Source organism: Petaurus breviceps, unplaced genomic scaffold, assembly GCF_028583685.1.
Source record: "Petaurus breviceps papuanus isolate PSGF00001 unplaced genomic scaffold, PetGlider_PUasm1.0 98, whole genome shotgun sequence".
Classification (NCBI taxonomy): domain Eukaryota; kingdom Metazoa; phylum Chordata; class Mammalia; order Diprotodontia; family Petauridae; genus Petaurus; species Petaurus breviceps.
The window spans coordinates 38,373,312-38,396,469 of NW_027187460.1; the positions used below are offsets into that span (position 1 = coordinate 38,373,312).

General features: G+C 35.4%; 1 protein-coding gene across 1 annotated transcript in view; it reads right to left on the reverse strand.

Moving 5' to 3' along the window:
• Positions 1 to 12,888: 12,888 nt before the first annotated feature.
• The window catches only part of MED30 (mediator complex subunit 30), a 32,273-nt gene continuing 22,003 nt past the window's right edge, over positions 12,889 to 23,158 (reverse strand). The window contains exon 4 of the mRNA XM_069081279.1: positions 12,889 to 13,295. Coding sequence (XP_068937380.1) covers positions 13,200 to 13,295 — 96 coding nt within the window. The 3' untranslated portion in view covers positions 12,889 to 13,199. The remainder of the gene's footprint in view (positions 13,296 to 23,158) is intronic.

Consider the following 23,158-nt stretch of genomic DNA (forward strand, 5'->3'; position numbering starts at 1 on the left):
TTTAGGATAGAGATAATAATACCCATAGTATCTTTACAAGTGTTTTCAGGGGAGGACATATGAACACTAAAGAAGTATATAAATTTGAGCTAAAGTATTATTATTGAAATAACTGATGGCAGAAATGCCACCTTTGCATCTCTTCACACATTTTGAGTTTCTGTTTCTTGCTAACCACAATTGTCCTATCCTTCTAAGGGTAAAGATAGTATTCTTGGGTAGAGAAAACAAGCCAAGTAAGATTTTGGTGCCTCTGCCTTTTTTTCCCTATTTCTGTTTTTAATTCTCTGCCCAATATGGCTTTAAAATAGGGGTTCTTCACCTTTTTTGTTTTGTGGACCTCTTTGGTAGTCTAGTAAAAGCTATGAACCCCTTCTCAGAAAAAAAATGTTTTTAAATGCATAAAATAAAGACATATGATTATAAATGAAGCTAATTATACTGAAATAACGGTGTATTTTTTCTATCCAAACCTGTACCCCTTTAAATCTATTTATAGAGGGGGGACCCAGGTTAAGACCCCTCAATCTAATTTAACTCCTTCAGGGTTAGGAACCTCCATTAAAAAAAAGTCTTGCCTTTTGAGGAGGAGAAAGGTGGAAAGAGGAAGTATAGGGAGGCACATTTTTAAGGGCCTATTTTTGTAAGTCTTTTTCTTGTCAAAAATACAGGTCATTAAGTCTGTTTTCTCATATGTAAGAAGACCACCATGGAACTGATTATGGCTTATGTGCTAGCATCTGTTGCAAACAGTAGGAAAGAAAGTTTACAAAGATTTTGATTAGATTCCACCACACCAAGTCAACCTGAATTTTGATTCTTGGGGAATTCAGTACAAAGGTGTGCAGTATATTGGAAAATATAGTTAGGGATTGAAAAATGGACAAGTCCAAAGTTTCATAGGCTATTCAGACACCTTGAGCCTTTATATCAAATTCTTTTTTTTTAAATCCTATATAAGCAAGACTAGATGGCAGATTCTGCATGTGACTCTTTAATAGATTAATAGTTCTTTGTCAACCTACAGGGAATCTCTAGTGGAATTCTTAGATTTCTTCTATTCAACATGTTAATCAATGATTTGGTTGAAATCACTGATAGCATACTTAACCTAGGAGTTAGGGGAGTGAGAAAAGAGGAGAATGGATGGGTGGTGATACCAACCTGAGAAAGATAGTGAAGAAATGGAACCATATTGAAATCCTCAAATATTTCTACTTCCTAAAATAATTACTTAAATTTGCTAAGAGGCAACTTAATAGGAATAAATGTTAAATTCTAAATGTGGATTAAAAAAATCCTATGCACAAGAGAAGAGAGGCATGGCTACACAAAAGTTCATGTGGAGGATTTTATTCGACTGCAAGTCAGTGTCATCAATAGTATATCGTGACAGGCATAAATGCTAATAAAATATTAGACTACATTAATATAAAGAAAGTAATAGTCCTAGTGTATACTGTCCAGGACAAATAACATATGAATTACTGTTTTCAGTTCTGGGAAATATGTTTAAGGAAGAACATTAACAACTTGGAATTCATCCTAAAGAAGGTATCCAGTATGGTGAAGGAACTGGAAACCATGCCATACCAGGGCTGACTGAATTATATAAAGATACCTTGGGGAGTAGATTTAAAAATGACTGAATACAATTATTTTTAAGTTGTTGAAGAACTGTTATTTGGAAGAGCTTAGACTTAATCTCTTTGGCCCCAACAGGAAGACCTATAAATGGAGGGTGTGTATATAAAGTACTTTATGTGAATGAATGATAAAGCATTTAGTAAGCAGTGGGAATACAAATACAAAAGCAAAGACAGTCCTTGCCCTTGAATTCTAGTGGGGTAAACAACCCATATGTGATGGCCATTGAGGAATAGACTGATATGTGTGTGTGTATGTGTGTGTGTGTGTATACATACACATATACATATATTATATATACAAATATATATTATACACACACAAATATATCCATCCAGGAACAATGGAAAAGTGGATCTAATAATTTATGATATCAGGACTGGGTGGTGGTGGTGGAGCTGAGCAGGAGAAAAAGGATTCAGGAATAGACAGTTAGTGAAGAGGTTGGAGAGGTGGTATCTGGAGGGAGGGAAGCGAAGTGAAGCATGGTTGGGTCTAATTGGAGAGTGATATCCTAGGTTGTTTATAAGCCACATAGCACCATGATATCTATCATCATAATTATTATTAATCTATAGAGTAATATATTTTCACTCAATAATAGATTAAAAAATAACAACAAATAACTAAGGATTAAAACTATTCAAAGATTGAATGAGCTACCATAATGAGTTTCCTCACCACTAAAAATCTTTAAATGGAAGTTAGATGGTCTTTTGATGAGGATATTCTAGAAGGCTATTCTATTTAGGTATATATTGGATTAAATGACTTCTGAAGTTCTTTTTAATGCTTAAATACAAAGTATTTGAAATAATTAAACTAAACAATGTCCATGAAATGAAAGAAACCAATGTCATGCTTAAACTTAAATTCCAGGAATACAAAATCATTTTAAAACTATTCTTTAATCCAAGAATTGACAATTTCTTGAAAATCACTCTAATGGTGTTTTTGGAAACTTGAGAAAATTAAGACAGCAAACTATACAGTCAATAAAATTTAGTATCAAATTTCAGATCACATACAATTTAGCTTAAGATCCAAAACATTCCTCTAATAAATGTTAAGTGCTATAGCACTATGTCAACTATTATTAAGCATTAGTAGAAATTTTGGGAGACAAATTGAATTATTCAAATTGAAAATGTTTAACTTATTTTTGATTTGTTAAAATGTCAAAGGATCCAATGATTGAGTAGTCAAAAACTCAATTTACAAATTGTCTAAAAAAACAGCATCATTACCAATATGCTAGAGCACTAGGTTTAAACACAATCCAACTTTGTGGATGCACTCTCTCAGCAAATTGGCATTTAATAAACTATGTCATTGTTAGAAGGGATTGATGAGTTGTGAGAGTGACAAATACAATGTGTGGTACAGAGTGCTGGGCTGATCATAGACATCCTTTCCAAGCTAAATATTCCCATTCAACAAAAGTGGGGGCCCAAAGAATGACAACTACCAGAAGACTTGATGTCAACAGATTAGAGTGTTTTTCCAAGTATGAACAGTTTGTTACTAACTTGGAGGGAAAGTTGAACCAACACATGGTTGGAAAGAGTGGAGCAGAAAGGAGTGGGTAGCTTTCAGAGCTTTTGATGTACAGAATTGCATTTACTTATCTGGGTCAGAATACTCACAAATATCATGATTAATTTGATAAAAATGATGGGGAAATACAGAAGCTACTAATGAAAAATGAGGATTCCACAGTATTTACCAGCAGGATAGTTCATCTGTCTCTGAGAAAATAATATTTAACTCCATTAAAAGTAAAGTATAGGGGCGGCTAGGTGGCACGGTGAGTAGAGTACCGGCCCTAGAGTCAGGAGGACCTGAGTTCAAATCTAGCCTCAGACACTTAACACAAAAACTAGCTGTGTGACCTTGGGCAAGTCACTTAGCCCCAATTGCCCTCCAAAAAAAGCAAAAAAGTAAAGTATAAGTGAAGCTTAGAGAGATGCAGGATTCTTGTTTTAAACTGGTGGCAATAATCCAAAGCATTTTTGTGATGTCCTGAAGGCTATTTATGGGCCAAAGACCTATGGTGCATCTCAACTACTCAACACTGATAGAGTCACATTGTAAGGACATGATTCTGGAGGGATGGGCTAAACACTTTCATGGTGTTCTCAGTAGACCATCATCAACCACTGCTAAAGCTACTGCCCATAAACCTCAAATTAAAGTCAATTCCACTCAAGCTGAACTTCCAGCAAAAGAGTTTTGAATGCCTTTAGGCTCCTCTTGTGTGAAAAAGTGCTTGGTGCTGATTCTATTCCAACTGAGATTTATAAAGCAGAAGGTCCACTGCTCATAATAAAGCTGACTAAACTCTTCCAGATTACAAGGGAAGGTTATCTCTCAGGAGTTTAAGTATATCTCCATTTTTCATCACCAAGGAAAAGGAAATACACTTTGAAAATTGGGGTGGGGGTGGGCTGAGGGTGATGGGAAAGAGGTTACTACTTTCAGTCATTGCCATCAAAATTCTTGCCAGAGTCCTCCTTAAGCAGCTGATCCTTCCCCTGAAAGATGATCATCTATCCAAGAGCCAGTGTAGCTTCTAAAAGGGCTGAGAAATGGTTGATATGGTGTTTGCTGCCCAACAACTTCAGGAGAAATGCCAGGAGCAGAACAGAGGTCTGTACACATTTGCCAATCTGACCAAGGCCTTTGACACTGCCAATCATGAGGGCTGAGTGGAAGATCATATAAAAATTTGGCTGGCTGGAGAAGTTCATGAAGATTGTATGCCAGTTTCATAATGGCATGCTTGCATGGGATCTGGATAATGGATGACACTCATGAGCTTTTCAAGTAGAGAGTGAAGCAGGACTGTGTATTTGCTCTCATTCTTTTTAGCGTGATGTTTACAGCAATATTGTCAGACACCTTGAATAAGGATGAAAATGCCATCAAGGTCAGCTACTGCACTGGTAGTAAATTATTTCACTTGAAAAGGCTATAAGCTAAGAGTAAAGTGGAGGGAAATCTGGTGTACAACTTTTTGTTTGCAGATGATTATGCACTCAGTGCAGCCTCTGAGATGCAACAATGTATGAACTGATTCTCTATTACTTGTGCTAATTCTGGCCTGACATTTAACATCAAGAAAACAGGTGTTCTACCAATTAGCACCACCATCATCCCTACATGGAACCATCAGTTACAGCAAATGGAGAAATTTTGAATGCTGTAGATAAGTTTACTTAATTTGGCAGTATACTTTCCAGTGATGCACCCATAGATGATCAGATTGATACATGCATTGCCAAAGTTAGCTCAGAGTTTGGGAGTCTCTGAAAGAAAGTGTGGGAGAGAAGAGCAATAGGCTGCCTACCAAAGTAAAGGTCTACAGAGTCATTGTGCTGACCTCAATATTGTAGACCTGTGAAACATGGAAACCATATCAGCACCATGCTAAGAAACTGAATTGCTTCATTTTGAATTGTGTTAGGAAGATTCTGAAGATCTCCTAGCAATTTAAGGAACTGGACACTGAGGTCCCTTCTCAAACTGAACTGCCAAGCATTCAAACTCAAATCAGAGTGCAACTCCAATGAACTAGTCACTGTTGAAATGCCAAATTTAAGGCGAATGCCTTATAAGATTATTTAATAGAAAACTTACACGACAAGCACTCACATGGAAGTAAGAAGTGACACAAGGACTCTTTTAAAATTTATTTTTATTTTTGCTTTTTGGAGGGGCAATTGGGGTTAAGTGACTTGCCCAAAGTCACATGGCTAGTTTTTTGTGTTAAATGTCTGAGGTTAGATTTGAACTCAGGTCCTCCTGACTCCAGGACCAGTCCTCTATTCACTGTGCCACGACACAAGGACTTTTGAGGTCTCTCTGAAGAACTTTAGAATCCATTGTGATACATGGAGAACACTGGCTATCCAACATGGCATGCCTGAATCAAAAAAGTGCTGTACTCTATGAGCAAAGCAGAATTGCAATAGCTCAAAAACATAGATTCACAAATTTAGAGACATCACCACAAATGTACATATGGACTATTTATGCCCATCCTGTGGTAGAGCCTTCTGAACTCATATCAGTGTGATCATTCACAAATGGACATATTGTACTTTGACCCCAAAACAGTGACATCATTTTGGTCATCTTTGAGTATGAGAGGAACACTGTCATAACTGTCATATTCCACAACTGATGGACATCTCATCAATTTCCAATTCTTTGCCAGCACAAAAAGAGTTGCTATATTTGTGTGTGTGTGTGTGTATAGAAAATGGATTTAGTAGTGATATTGCTGGTCCATGCAGCAGTTTTATAGCCATTTGGGTATAGCTCCAAAGTTCTCTCCAGAATGGTTGGATCAATTCACAACTCCACCAACTTTGCACTGGTGTGCAAATTTTTCCATATAGTCTCCAGCATTTATTTTCCTTTCCTGTCACATTAGTCAATTTGTTGGGTGTGAGGTGGTACCTCAGAGTTGTTTTAATTTACATTTCTCTAAACAGTAGTGATTTAGAGCATTTATTCATATGACTATAGATAGCTTTTGTTTCTCTTTCTGAAAACTGCCTGTTCATTTCCTTTGGCCATTCATGAATTGGGGAATTACTTATATTCTTATGGATTTGAATCAGTCCTCAATATACTTGAGAAATGAGGTCTTTATCGAGAAACTTGCTGTCAAAATTATTCCTCTAGTTTCCTGCTTTCCTTCTAATCTTGGCTGCATTGGTTTGATATGCTTATGAGCACTTTTTAGGTCTAAATCAGGTACCCTTTTGACTTTACCTTGATAAATGATGTGAGATTGGTCTATACCTAGTTCCCACAAAACTGCTTTTCAATTTCCCCCCAATTTTTATCAAATAGTGAGTTCTCCCAAAAGCATTATCTTTGGGTTCATGAAATATCAAGATTACTATGCTCATTTATTACTGTGCATTGTGTACCTTTACTACTCCATTTATCCACCACTCTATTCCTTAGCCAATATCTGATTAGTTTCATGATTACCACTTGGTAATACGATTTGAGATCTGGTACTTCTAGGTCACTTTCCTTCAGTTTTTCCCCAATGAATCCCTTGATATTCTTGACCTTTGGTTCTTTAAGATAATATTGTTATTTTTTCAAACTCTACAAAATAATTTTTTCGCAGTCTAATTGACATGGGGTACTGAACGAGTAAATAAATTTAGGTATAATTGTCATTTATAACATATTGGCATAGTCTACCCACAAGCAGTTAATATTTCTACAATTGTTTAGATCTGTCTATTTGAATGAATAGAGTTTTGTAATTGTATTCATATAGTTCCTTGGCTTTTCTTGGCAGGTAGACTCTAAAGCATTTTATATTGTCTGCAGTTATTTTAAATGGAATTTTTCTATCTCTAACTATTGTACTTTTTTGTTAATTTACAGAAATACTGATGATTTATGTGCGTTTATCCAGCAACTTTGCTGAAGTTAATTATTTCAACAAGTTGCTTCTCTAGGATTTCTTAAGTATACCATCATATCGTCTGCAATGAATACTTTTGTTTCTTCAATGCCTATTCTACTTCAATTTATTTTTCTTCTTATTGCATTTATAGTACAATATTGAATAATAGTGGTAATGGGTGCCAATGCTGCACCCCTGATCTCGTTGGGAAGGCTTCCAGCCTATCCCCATTATAGATAATGCTTATGATTTTAAATAGATACTACTTATCATTTTAAGGAAAGCTGCTTTTATTCCTCTGCTCTTTAGTGTTTTTTTTTTTTAAGTAAGAATGAGTGTTGCTTTAGTTGTTTTATTTTCTGCATCCATTGAGATATTTTTATTCCTTCTGTTATTGATATGGTTAAGTATGTTGATAGTTTTCCTAATTTTGAACCAACCTTGCATTCTTGGTATACACCCCATCTGGTCATAGTGTATGATCCTGATGATAAATTGCTAAAATCTTCTTGCTAGTATTTTAATATTTGCATCAATATTTACTAGGGAAATTGATTTATATTTTTGTTGTTTTCTCTTCTCTGTTTTTGCTCTCTATGATTTAGGTATAAGCACCACGTTTGTGTCAAAAAAATAATTTTATAGGACTCCTTTGCCTCTTTTTCCAAATAGTTTATCTAGTATTTGGATTAATTCTTCCTTAAATGTCTGATAGAATTTACTTGTGAATCCATCTGGTCCCAAATATTTTTTCTTAGGGAACTCATTTATGTCTTGTTCAATTTCTTTTTCTAAGGGGGTTGGGGGGTGGCTAAGTATTCTCTTTTGTTAATCTGGGCAATTTATATTTTTGTAAATATTCATCCATTTCATCTAAACTGTCAGTTACATTAAGTACGGGGCAGCTAGGTGGTGCAGTGAATAGAACACCGGCCCTGGAGTCAGGAGGACCTGAGTTCAATTCCGGCCTCAGACACTTGACACACTTACTAGCCCTGTGATTTTGGGCAAGTTACTTAACCCCAACTGCCCTCAAAAAAAAAAAAAAAAAAAAAAAGAACAGATACATTAGGTAATTGCTAAGTTCCTAATAATTGCTTTAATTTTATCTTCATTGGTGGTACATTCACCCTTTTCATTTTTGATGCTGGAAAATTTATCTTTTTTAAAAAATCTAATAAACCAATGATTTATTTCTTTTTCATAAAATCAGCCCTTAATTTTATTTATTAGTTCAAAGTTGCCGGGTTTTTTTTTAAACTTTATTTATTAATCCCTCCTTTCATTTTCAGGATTTCCAATTTGGTGTTTAATTGGGGATTTTAAGTTTGCTTTTTTTTTTTTTAATACTGAAATACTCCATTCATCTGCTCTTTCTCTAGTTTATTAATATTCAGAGATATAAATTGTCCCTTAAGTATTGCTCTGGTTACATTCCATTAGTTTTGCTATATTGTTGCATTGTTATTATTCTCTGTAATTACTTTTTCTATGATTTGTTCTTTGACTCACTCATTCTTTAGGGGTTATATCAACTGTTTTCTAGTTAATTCTTAATCCATGTCCACAGACCTCTACTGAATATAATTTTTATTTCACTATGGCCTGGAAAAGAAACATTTAATGTTTCAGCTTTTCTGTATTTGATTTGAGATTTTTATGCCCTAATAGACTGCCAATTTTTGTGAAGGTAACATGTATAGCTGAGAAAAATGTATATTCCTTTCCATTTACATTCATTTTTCTCCAGAGGACTATTGTATTTTTTCTAAATTTCTATTCAACTCCTTAACTTCTTTATTATTTATTTTGTTAGATTTATCTAGTTCTGAGGGAAAATTGAGGCCCCCACTCCCCCACTGGTATACTTCTATTTCCTCCTGTAATTTACTTAATTTTTCCTTTAAGAATTTGGATGCCAAGAAGGCAGTGCTGAATGGTGTCCATAGCCACATAAAGAAGAAGATCCGAACATCCCCCACCTTCCGGCGACCCAAGACACTGAGACTTTGAAGGCAGCCCAAATACCCTCGGAAGAGTGCCCCGCGCAGAAACCAGCTCAATCACTATGCCATCATTAAGTTTCCCTTGACCACCAAGTCTGCTATGAAGAAGATTGAGGACAACACCACCCTAGTCTTCATTGTGGACATCAAGGCCAACAAGCATCAGATCAAGCAGGCCGTAAAGAAGCTGTATGACATCGATGTGGCCAAGGTCAACACACTGATGCGGCCCGATGGAGAGAAGAAGGCCTATGTCCGTCTTGCTCCAGACTATGATGCTTTAGATGTTGCCAACAAAATTAGAATCATCTAACTTGCTGTATCCCATTCCATCTACAATAAAGTTTTCCAGAAAAAAAATAATTAATGTATCTAAGTTCCCTCCATTCTTTTTCATCTTCCTTTTTACCCTATCCGTCTTCAAGTATTTTGCTTTTGACCACTGCATCCCTTAATCACTCTCCTCTAAATCACCACTCCTATTTCTTTCAGCTCCTTTCCTTCCTACTTCCTATCGGGATCTATACCCAAGTGTGTATATGTATTCTTCCCTCTTTGAAATAATTCAGATGAGACTGACCTTCAAGACTTGCTGCCACCACCTTCCCACTATTTTCCCCTCAACTTTAAAAGTCCTTCCTTGTGCACCTCATTTATATGAGGTAATTTTCCCATTCTTTGTCTCCCTTCTCCCAAAGCACCCCTTTCCCACCCTCCCCCTCCCCCTTTTTTAGATAATAACATCATAGTCAACTCACACCAATGCCTTCTGTCTACGTATACTCCTTCTAACGACCCTAATGAGAAAGTTCCTAGTAGTTACAAGTATCTTCCCATATTGGAATTTAACAGGTTATCTTTATTGAGTCCCTTACGATTGCTCTTTCATATTCACTGTTTTATGCTTCTTTGATTCTTGTACTTGATAGTCCCATATTCTATTCAGTTCTGATCTTTCATCAGGAATGCTTGGAATTTCACTAAATGTTCATTTTTCCCCCCTGTAGAATCATACTCTGTTTTGCTGGGTAGGTTATTCTTGGTTGTAATCCTAGCTCCTTTGGCTTCTAGAATATCATATTCCAAATCCTCTGCTACTTTAATGTGGAATCTACTAAATCTTGTGTTAGCCTGATTGTGGCTCTACAATATTTGACTTTATTTTTCCTTTCTGGTGCTTACAATATCTTCTTGACCTGGGAGCTTTGGAATTTACTAATATTACTGGGTGTTTTCATTTTGAAATCTCTTCAGGAGTTGATTGGTGGATTCTTTCAATTTCTATTTTACTCCCTGGTGCAATGATATCAAGACAATTTTCCTTGATAATTTCTTAAAAGACAATGTCTAGGCTTTTTTTTTTTATCATGACTTTGAGAAAGTCCAATAATTATTAAATTACCTTTTTTTTTTTTAAAGAATCGGGGTTAAGTAACTTGCTCAAGGTTATACAGCCAGTTATTTCTGGATGTGGTGCTGAGTATCTAAGCCCGGATTTGATCCCCAGGTCATCCCGACACTGGAGCCGGTGCTCTTACTCACTGAGTCACCTGGCCGCCCCTTAAATTATCTCTTCTTGATCTATTTTCTACATCAGTTGTTTTATTTCATGTTTTCTATCTTACCATTCTTTTGACTTTGTTTTATTGTTTCTTAAAGGAGTCACGAGCTTCCACTTACACAATTTTAATTTTTAAAGAATGATTTTCTTCAATGAAATTTTTATATTATTTCCTCTTTTGGCCAATTCTGCTATTCTTTTTAGTGGATTTTTCTCTTTTACCATTTGACCAATTTTGTTTAAGATGCTATTTTTTTCCAATATTTTTGTGCCTCTTTTACCAGTTAATTCTCTTTTCCTAATTTTCTAGCATCACATTTCTTTCTCCAATTTTCCTTCTACCCTTTTAAAAACATTTCTGAGCTTTTCCAGGTGTTTCTGTTGGGCTAGTGCCCAATTCACTTTTTTTTTTTTCCTTTTGAGGCTTTGCTTGTAGCTGTTTTGACATTGTCTTCTTATGTTCATATCAATCTTCCTTTTTGTTGTTGTTTTGCTCATTTTTCCAGCCTATTTCTTGATTTTTAACTTTACATTAAAGTTGGACTCTGCTCCTGGGGTGAAGTCCCAAGTTTCATGTTTTTGTGCTGCTTTCAGAACTAGTTCTGGGGGGAAGAGGGCTATCTCAAGTCTTCTCTGCTTCCAATGTTGTATGATCCAAGAAGGGGCAGTCACTGCTCTTATGGACGATGCTCTGGTCTTTATCCAGGAAGGGACCTTGCTCCCCTGCAGCTTCAAGCACTCATGCTTCTCTTGGTCCTGGAACTGACTAGGGTCTCTCCTCTCTTGCGGCCATAAGTGCTAGTCCTCCTTTTTGCCTCAGAACTGAGACCAGGACCCTACTTATTTGTCTGACCACAGACACCCTTCTCTGCCCTGGAACTATGGGCAGGGTCACTGCTCACCTACAGTCACAAGCATCAATGCTCCTTTTTGCCCTGAAACTGTGTATAGGCAATGCAACAGGGTCCTACACCCAATGCCAACAAAGGCACCTCCGTAATCTCTTTCTGATCAGTTGTGTGACCCCTTCTTGTCTCTGAACTAAGAGTTCCCAAAGGTGCTAATGCTATTACAGTCACCTCCAAGGTCTGCTGTGGGTGTTGCTGCTGTATATGTTCTTTGTTCTGGGCTGGCTTCCACCCTGGTGTCACAGACATCTTATGCCAACCTCCTAAATTACTTTTGGGTGAAAATGTCTCATTCCACCTTTTATTGGCTCTTCTATACCAGAATTCAATTTTTGGAGTTACTTTATAGTTGTTTGGAAGGGAATGTTGTGAGAGTTGAGTTGCTTCTCGCACTCTCCATCTTGGCTCTGCCCCCATATTGCTCACCTGTTAATTCTGCAATCCACTAAAATCCCCAAGTCTTTTTCAAATAAATAACTATCAAACCAAACCTCTTCCATGTTGCACTTGTGAAACTGATTTTTTTAAAGTACAAGTTTAAGACTTTAGGTTTATTATCCTTACTGAATTTCATTAGATTCTGTCCAAATGCATATCCACCAGGCTACATCTTTTCGAGAGCCTATCAGCCAGTATGTTAATTATCCTTCCTAGACTTTTGTCAGGTGCAGATTTGATAAATAAGCCATTTATGCTTCTAAACAAGACATTAATAAAAGTGTTTAACAGCATAGAGCTGAGCAAAGATCCTTGAGGTCACATCTAGTAAAGTTACATTTAGATCATTCCATAGTAACACTGACTACACAGCATTGACGGTAACACTGTCAAAAGAGGAAATTAAGTTAGGCTGGTATGATCTTTTCTTTATGAAGCCACTCATATTCTTTGTAATCATTTCCTTTTCTGGGTTCACCAAGCTACATAAAGTCCACAAAAACCAGATAATTTCCATGTCAAAAGAAAAGCTAAATTAAACTCACAGGTTTATGTACTTAGGGATAAATGTTCTTAAATAAACACTAACATCCCCCTATCTCTTTCTGTTCAATAAAAGACCAACTAAATATTATGAGGGTCCATTATGTCATATAATGATAGTACTGAATAAAGTGTTTGAATACACAGCCAGTCTCCCAACAGAAATTTCTATGTATTTACATTTATACTAATTTGTAAGATTAGTTATATATACAAATGTGTAGACATAAATGAAATTTCTTTTTAAATTTAGAAATAAGGGATAAACTTATTTGAACACAGGATACTAATAAATGGCTACTAAATTAATCTTTTCAATATAAAATAACAAATTCAAGAAAAACATTCAAGAAAAATAAATTTAATAATAAAATCAGATTCAGATCTTTTCACATAATTGCTGAATTATAGAAAACTAACAAATTAAGAGTTGTCAATAAGTCACTATACTTAAAAGGGAGATGTTACATTACTTACTAAACTATAAAGCAAATATTTAATGCATATCTGAGATGATGGAACAAAAATTTAAATTAATTTTTGCAAAACTGCTATGAAGGCAAATAAGCTACTGTTAGAAAAAAAAAAAAGAAATCAAACCCAAAGAGAAAAAAGCAGGTATGCAAAAGTCAGAAAGTATAAATTTAAAATTCAGTTCAGTTCCTCATTGCCAACATGGCATTTATGTCCCAAATGAGATTCCGTAATTGGTCCATAATTTGTTTCAGCTGTTGATTCTTCTGTTTGAGTTTCTGTAGAAAACACAGAAAAAGTTTATCAGAAACATTTGATGAAATATACTAACTTACAATACTAATTTAACTAGAGTGACAAGGATGACTAAGATGATAATACAAAGAATGCTATTTAACAGACTCACAGAGACAGGTGAAATGACATTTAATTTTTTGTGGGGGAAAATAAAACACATTAATAATATATATGATATAGTTAATAAAACTATAAATTATAAATAATGAAACTATAAGTAACTAACTATAACCCACAATATTCCTTAAAATTAAGCATGTTCTACTGACAGCAACATAAAGCTAAACACCTAACATAGAGGTCATCAAATTAGAGTCACTGAATGCCCTCTGTGTGCATAACACAGCAAGTATCTCTACTCACATGTTTTCCCCTCTAGAAAATGGGATAAAACTAGTAGCCTTGGTTTTTACAAGGCCAATAACTTACCTCTAGGGCACTAAAGTCACTGCGCTACCCTTATATGTAATCAATGCAAACATTTATGAGACTGGAGCACTGTCATCATAATAATCTAGTAATTCACTACACTGTATTTTGTGTAGGCTGTTATTTTTTCATTGGGCAGAGTCAACTCTTGATGAGGATATTCTACCAACAGCTACAGATCAGCAATTATTTTACAACTGACAGCTCTGGCTCACCTGCAGCTCTACAGGGTAAAGGTGCTTGTCCTTGGTTATGGAACCAGCCAGGGACGTGAAGCAGAATTGGTATTCAGAGCCTCCTGAGTTCAAGGCTAGTCCTCTCTTATGCCAAATTGACACCCAGACTTTTCATGTTTAAAAAAGTTTTTACTATCAATTAATACTGACTTAAATAGCACAGGCTATGAGTGACACACTCATCTTTCCTAACACCTCACTTTTTAAATATTTAGATCTATGGTTTCATTAATGTGAGTATTCCCTACACTAGTGCTTCCTCATTCCGTGGGATTCTTGTCTATATTTTTCCAATTACCTTTCCTCTTTTTCTCCCTACCTTCCACCCCCCAAGAATCCACTCAACACTCTGGAAGCCTTCTCCTTGGGTCTTGTAAATAGGCCTGGAGTATTGATAGTACACATGGACTACTCATCTGCTATCCCTCATTCACACCAAATGATCAACTCACCTTCTTTTTTAACAAGATATTCATCTATGATATATCCCTTACACAACTTTCTGAATATAGGTTAACACTGTAAATAGGCTAAAGCTTAATCTATACCTACCAAATGTCTCTTTATGGCTATCTACAACTTTAATTCTTCAAAGACTAAGGTACCTCTGCAAGTATATGAGACTTTGGAGAATGTTTAAAAGTACACATATGCACACAACGTGAAGCAGCTTAAAATTATGAAAAGCTTTGTGTAATATCAATTCGATTCACTCTCTTCTTCCTCCTCAATTCTAGGCCAAATTCACTATCCATCTGTACTACCTATCCCTAATGGATACATATATGGAGATACAAACTCAGCGGATTGACCATTTACCAATGTATTATAATCTGAGCAATAAATATTTTCTGATTTTGTTTTTTCTATTTAGAAGATTAGGCTCATTTTGTTTTTAATAATCATCAATCTCACTGAAGAGGCCATGAAAAATTCTGGAACTTGATGCAATCAGCACATTATCATCTACAAACAGAATTAACATGGAGGTTCTCATGGTGATGAACACCTTTAGTAAAAATATAGCTCCCTGTTTTAGGTTTCATTTGATACTAACAGAGAGTCACTGAACAATTATCTTTGTGATTGTATTTGTTGAGAAATCTTAATATAAATGTTAGATACTTCTTGTGGGAGGAGACCTTTTAAGGTTGGTTATTTGTATTACCAAATGCTTTTCTGTCATCAGTAAACAATAAATCTGGAAGAATTGTATTTTCTCTGGAGCTTTTAGTCAAATGTGTCACTAAAAACCTAATCTGCTGTAGATGTCCATTTACAAAAGTTCTTTCTCCCTTTTGCATATTTTTATCGAGTATACACATACACACACATATTTTGCTTTTTGTAGGGGCACTTGGGGTTAAGTGACTTGCCCAAGTGTTAAGTGTCTGAGGCTGGATTTGAACTCAGGTCCTCCTGACTCCAGGACCAGTGTTCTATTCACTGCGCCACCTAGCCACCCCTTGAGTATATTTTTGATACACTTCGAGTTAATTCTTCAGAAACAGTTGGATAAAACTGACAAAATAGGCAGAAACATAAACCTGACAGAATGGAGAAGAGAAATGGAAGAACTGGGTTCAAGTTCTGACTGACACATGGGTATAAGAAGGGTAGGCAAAACTGATGTTCTCTTTAGGAATCATCACTGCACCCATATTTTACATTTCAACTACTAGGCTAGTATCTTCTAAAATATACTTCCTTGGGCATAATTGTGAAAATCTGAATGTGCTTCTATTTTATAAAGAAATATTTGTACAACTCTTCAAACAAAATCATTTTTATTTATAACCTGGATTTAAAATAGAGGCATCCTGACGTATAACATTAAATGTACAAATCCATTGTGTCAACCAACTACTAAGATATGATGTGTTCATCTCCATATTCTATATGATTAAAAAACCTTTGAGGTGCTAACTTAAAATGTTACAATTGCTCCCAACAAACATTTTTCAATAGAGTGATCACATCAGTAGCCACGGAAAGTGGCCAGTCAACTGCTAAAAAAGGGCTACTTTCCAAGCAAAAGAAATAGCCAAAGTGATATAAATGTTAGTGTTGGCTTCTGTAAAACTTGCACTGTACTCAGAATATGACTTATCACAAAGAATTTCAGTCTATATTATGCTTTATTGATGAGTTTTTAAACAAACACAATAAAAACCATCTTCACAAAGAGTCGACCCACATTCTGTTCACTCCCAAAGGAAAAGGTATTTAGGTAACATTTAAGAAGATATTTTAATTTCTGGCTTTCACGAATGCTTTCATGAAATTCACAAATTTCCTTTGTGGTGAAAGAGAGTGGAAAAAGCACTAGGAGCCTTTTCCCTAGGTTTTAAAACCTGGTTCTGCCACTTTAGACTGAACGAGTAACTTAAGGACTTCAAAGCTTCACTTTTCTTATCTACAAGATGGGAATAAAAATGGCTTGGTCTGGCTCACAGAGATGTTATAAGAATAAAAGACAATTATGTAAACATTCTTTTTATAAAATGAAAGCACTATACAGACTAAAACATTATGTTACAAATTAAACTTTTCATACTTACTGCCAGTTATTTTATTATTAATCACATGATAATGCCCCTGAATCACTGGGGTACTTCATACCTCTCACATTATGCCTTATATTTTCTTGGTCTACAGATTTTATCTCCCTCATTGGACTGTAAGTTCTAAAAGAACAGGGACTGACTTCTTTGTACTCCCACTGAACAGAGATTACAAACAATAGATGCTTAATAAGTATATATTATTATTATTATTATCAATATCTAACTTTAAAAAAAATGCTTTATGAACCTTACTTCATTTATTCCTGAGAAAAATCCTGAGAAGTATTGTTTACTAGCTCTTGGTCTCAAAATTATTAAATGTCATGGATAAGAATCAAACCCATTTCACTCTTGACTACAGGTCCCTCACTCACTCTTAAACATGAATCCAATTACAATGTTAGCAAAGAATATAATTGTTGAATGAAAGGCTTATTTAAAAGAGTACTGAAGTTGGAAGACCTGAATTCAAATCATGAATCTGATATTTACAAATAATATGACTATAGGTGAATTCCTTAATTCCTCTGAGCCTCTGTTTCTTCATCTATAAAATGGGAGTAATAATATTTGCACTTCCTACTTCACAGAATTGTGAAGGAAAGCACTTGGAAAAATACCAAGTACTAAACAGATATTATTATTACTGGTTATAGACACTGAAACATGCCCAACTAACTGTCTCATTCATGGATGTCTAAATTTAAGATCATCAAATGAGAAAGGATCAGAAGCACCTAATGATATGGTGAGAGTCTTCACAAAAAACCCCAAAGACTTATACTCTTATAGAGGAGAGGGACTGGACCTGTAATGTCATTGGTATAAGGAATTCCCTGGTGAGAAGATCCATGCACCAGTTCAGGCAGTTCAGGCTCCTTTGCAACCCCCAGTCTCTCTCTCTTTTTTTTTTTTTGATGCAACCCCCAGTCTTACAGAGTTTCCTGGAGCACTAAGAATTTAAGTGACTTGCTCAGGAACACACATTAAGTATGTGTTGGAGGCAGATTTTTACCCAGGTCTTTCCTGGCTTTGAGGTCAATGATGTATCTACAAATCCACCCTGCCTCTTTCTATATAAACATCTAAAGGCAATGCTTTAATATAATTAAGGCAAAAAGACACTATTCTAAAAACATTTAAATGTATTCCTTAGTTATTGACACATTTTTAAGCATATATCTTGACAGTTTAGTTACATTTTAGACTTGTCAGCCACACTGTCAGAAATAAAACCAAAATACTAGCATGTAGAAAAATAAGCCTTACAATGACAGACAGAAAAATGTAAATTTTAAAATCAGATAACACGAAAAGAATCCATGAGAAAATGGTGGGTTATTTTTATATTACTGTAATATAATAGCTTCTATTATTATGAAAGTGTGTTTGTCATAGAAATATCTTTCTAAAAAGTTATTTGACAAATATTGTAAAATAGTCAAGAATTTATATCTATCCACTCACCTGTGCCTGATCCTCAGAAGTGTGAAACCTCTCCCCCCTCTCCCTCTTTGAATTAATCTCTACCCTTCCTATATTGCTCCTGTTAACACCTTACAGGAAGTTCCCTCCAGTGAATGAGGTCTTCTATTGTGAACAGAGGTATAGTCATAGTAAATTCGCCTTCTTCTCTATTCCAAAGAGAGACTTAATGAATCAGAATCCCTGAAATTTCCCTTTCACAAGACTCTGGAGAAGACTTTGGGGCATACAACTTCATGCTCTCCACACTTTCCAGCTTATCACCTTGGAAACTCTACCCCAGCATCTAGTACAGAGCCCTATACACACTAAGCACTTTTATAAATGTTTAAGAAATGAACAGAAAAAACCATTTTAAAAACCCAAACAAGAAGGCTGCTATTTTAAGAGTTTGTTTAAAATGTGGGACCCCTACATTGTTCCCTGAAAATCAGGACTGCTTATACTTGTACAATTTACAGATATTTTTTCAATAGACATCACCCTAATTGTTATGAAGGATACTTCAAAGGAGGTGAAGTAGAAGAGCAATTTAAAAAATTGTCTTGGAAACTTACCTCCTAAACTAAACATTATATTATCCTATGAGCAGTCTTTTCTAATCTAAACTAAATCTGAAACTCTCCAAAACAATTCAAATACTCTTCACTGACAGTTTCATCAGATTGACTTTTTGGAAATTCTATGAATGAAATGAACAAGAGAACTTTCTCCAAAACCTAGGATATGCCAGATGTCAATTTAATGTAAAAACAACAACAATAAAAACACCCCACCCCAAAACATTAGACTTTGGTGTGGATGGGAAGGAGAAGATAATATATTTGATTATACAACCCTACAAATTCTACAGCAAAACATTATACGAATTAATATATATGTGTAATACTCATTTGTAATCCTAAAGGAAAATGAGCAGTAAGCTTCATAATCTTAACTACTGATCTTCCTCAATATGGTTTTCATGGCAATTAAACTTTCATGAAAGAAAAAAAAAATTAACTCCACAGTTTGATTCAGAAAGATGCATGTATCTACTGTAGTCTACTGGTACGAAGAATAAATGGAATGCAGCTCATGACAACTGCAAAGACAGAGAACATCAATATATTTTGTGGAAAAGCAAAATGCCTATTTTGAGTCTTTACGCTAGTGTATAATACATATTTTAATTACAAAGCATAAGTGAACCAAGAAATAAAGTATTATCATTTATATGGAGAAGTCAATTGTTAATGAAGACTCATAATAATTTATCCCCATAGACATCTACACTATTAGAGTGACATACATATAACCATCTTTTTTTATGAACTTCTTTTCAGGACTTTTGACATTTTCAAAATGTTTCAAAAACTCCACTATGGCTTGGAGTCAGAACTTTGGAGTTGGAAGATATCCCAGTGGCCATCTAGTCCAAGTCATACCTGAAAGAAATCCTCAGTGAAACATACATGGCAAAGGCTAAACTAAAGGAGAACCCACCACTTCCCAGGGTAGCCCTTTCCATCTAATTGTTAAAAAGTATTTTGGTTCTTTTTTCTGACATTAAGTCTAAATTTACCTTGCCACAACTTCATACATTGCTTCTAATTCTGGAATGATCTAATCCTTCTTTTCAAAAATAATCCTTTAATACTTTTGTCATATTTGGAAAACAACTACCATAACCCCACCTCAGTCTTTTCTTCTCCATAATTTTCTAGCCGAAAGACTTGGACTTTGATCATGACTTTGCTACTAACTATATGTAAGCAGATTATCTATGAGCAGTCCCCCTAAATCTGCTAAATCAAATCATACACTCTTTTGGAAGAATTCAATTATACATCATCATCATCACCATTATCATCATCATCACCACAGCTTGCATTTAAATAACATTTCACTGACATCAGACTGGCTTGCAGTGGGCATTCTTTGGCCCTCAGTTCTTTCATCTGTAAAATGAGGAGGTTCAAGTTCCCTTTCAACTCACAATCCTAGACCCAACCCTATTCCAGTTTTTTTTCTACAGTAAAATTTTGGCACATCATACAATTTTATATATCATACAGATGTTGTTATGTATTAACTGTATATAAGGTAGGCTGAATGCATGAATTTAGGCCTAAATTAGAATATTTGATAAGGATGATGATCGGAAATTGAACCTCAAATCCATGAAGTCTCTGTTATAACAGAAACCAATAAACCAATACTTCCTACAGGTATTATTAAGCATAACGATAAACTTTTGGATGGGCATAATATACCCAGGTAAAAACTATTAGGAAGAGCTAGTCTTTCTATTTGCTTTTTTCCATGGTATCAAAACAGTTCAGAATTGGTTGCTCCCTGCCCACAAATCCATGTTTTACTACTGATACATCATTCCCTTAGAAATAGATCATTCCAACCTTTGCTATTCCCCTTCTCATTTTTGTAATAATTTGTATAAACTGGTGAAGTTTAAAAAAAAGAAGTGAAGGAAAGTAAAGATGGGAACAAAGCAAGAGGAGGGGGGGAAAGGGGTAGGTGGTTAGAGATAAAATAAAGATTACAGATCTCCAGATAGAAAGGACCTTGCAGTCCTCTAGTAGAGTACAACTCCCCTCATTTTCCAGATGAGGAAGTCTGAAGCCCAAAGAGGTTATCTGACTCCTCCAACGTTACAAAGATAAGCGACCAAGTGAGGATTTGGAAGCAGACCAATTTGTATTCAAACAAGAATCCTGTCTACAATATTCCTAAAGTATGGTCATCTGGCCTTTTTTTAATAACCTCAAATTCAGGGGACCTACTACCTCTCAAAGCAGCCCTTTCTATTTATAGAGAACTCTAATTGCTAGAGGAAAAAATGTCATTATATTGAGTTTATATCTATCCCTACAGTTTGCACAAATTATGGAATTTATGGGAAGAAGCAGATTCAGAACTATATAGAAGAAAAAACACATTTATATGGTACCTACTATATGTCAGGTACTGTATATACTAAGTACTTTACAGGTATCATCTTATTTAATCTTCACAAAACCCTTCAAAATAGGTGCATTTATTATCCCATTTTATAGTTGAGGAAACTGAGGCAAACAGAGGTTAAGTGACTTGTCCAGGGTCACACAATTAGAAAATGTTGGAGGCAGAATTTGAATTCAGGTCTTTCTGACAGGCTAAGTGCTCTATCCATTGCACCTCCTTGTTACTGCTGAATGAAAGGTAAGGATGGGTTTTTGTTTTTAAAAAGAAAAAAAGTACTGGCTATATAGAAATTGTGCACTTTAGGCCAAGTTACAAAAACTTATCACTGAATGGAGAAAAATCATATTTAAAGTTATCATTATCTTTCCCCTTAAACCCTTCCATCCTCCTACTTTATTATTTTAGGGGGCAACACCATCCTCTCAGGTAACCAAACTAGGAGTTGTCCTGGATTCCTCACTATTTCTCACCCTTCAAATATTCAATCTTTCACCTTTGTCACACTGCTCAAACACACTCCCTCTCCTCTGACACTGCCATCAATGTAGTGTGTGGGGGTCCTCATCACCTCACACCTTGATTACTGCAATAGTCTTATGGTGTGTCTGTCTACCTGCCTCAGCTCTCTTCTCTCCCTATTTGAAGCCATTCTCCATTCAGACATTACAGTGATTTTCCTAAAACACAGGCCCAATCATATCACCTCAGTATTCAATAAACCCCAGAGGCTTCCTATTGCCTCCAGAAGCAAATACAAACTGCTCCTTTCCAACGCCCTTTATCATCTAGAGCCCCTCCTACTTTTCCAGTCTTCTTATACTTTACTCACCAACACACAACTCTCCAATCCAATGCCACTGACCCCCTGGCTATTAAACAAAGACTCCATCTCTTGGCTTCCAGAATTCTCTCTGGCTGTCCTCCATGCCTGGAATGCCCTCCCTCCTCCGCTCCATCTACTGACTTCTCTGGCTTCTAACTCCTAAAATCCCACGTTCTACAAGAAGCTTTCCTCAACTCCTCTTAATTCCAGTGCCTGCCCTCTGTTAATTATTTCCTATTTATCCTCCCATTAAAGTATAAGCTTCCTGAGGGCAGGGGCTGTCTTTTGTCTCTTTTTGTATCTCCAGTGCTTTAGCACAGAGCCTGGCATATAGTGGGCATTTAATAAATGGTGATTAATTGAATTTAGGCCACAAATGAAATACTTTATTTATCTTTGCCTTAGGAATAGACAAATTTGGAAACATTTTCTCAGCAACTATCTTTTGACTTTTCTTAGTATTCTCTAAGATTCTTCTTTTCTTCCTTCATTTGCCAAAATTATCTGGGAACTCTTGCTCTCCTCAGTATCTTATGAATATGGAGTAATCTGGGCAACACTCCGCGGAGTGTAAATCTAAATGAAAGGTACAATGATTCACACTAAAGGCACATCAAACTGTTATATTTTTACTCTGGTGCTGTTTCTACTACTTTGGTATAAAAATATACTGCATATCTAATAAAAGCCCTTCTATACTGTCAGAAAGAATGAAAGTCTTTTAACATGAGTTCATTACCTTGTGTCCAATCTTTTCCAAGTTAGGTGAAACATCAAGAATCTTTCAAAATAAAACTTCTTCCCTAAAATTAGATCTCCTTTGCCAGACTTAAAAAATAAAAATTCAAACTGAAGTATTAAGTAAGAAATGTAATCATAAAATAACTGGCAGAGTCTTTAAGTGATCATGAAGAGCAAGGGTTGGCACACAATAAAACTTTATGTAAAAAATGTAAAAACCATTCTTGTTTTGTGAACTCTACAAAAACAGGCTTTAAAGCAGGGAATTAAGTGGGATGGATACTGATTTTGGATTGAAATGAAGTGAGTTTTTAAGTAAAAAGACAGTTTCTTGTGGGCCATAAACTAATTCTAAATGCAATTCACAAAGAACATTCCAAAAACATTGTTATAGTGGCAGTATTGTTAGAATAAATAACATAGCCTTCAAAGGATGTGGAATCAAAGACACAGTGTTTTTGTGCTAAAAAAGACCTAAAATATTGTTTATTTGAAAAAACAATGCTCATTTATGCACGCGCGTGCGCACACACACACACATAAATAAAAGCTCTGGTTTATATGAAAATACTCTGATACATATATGTTAGAAATACTTA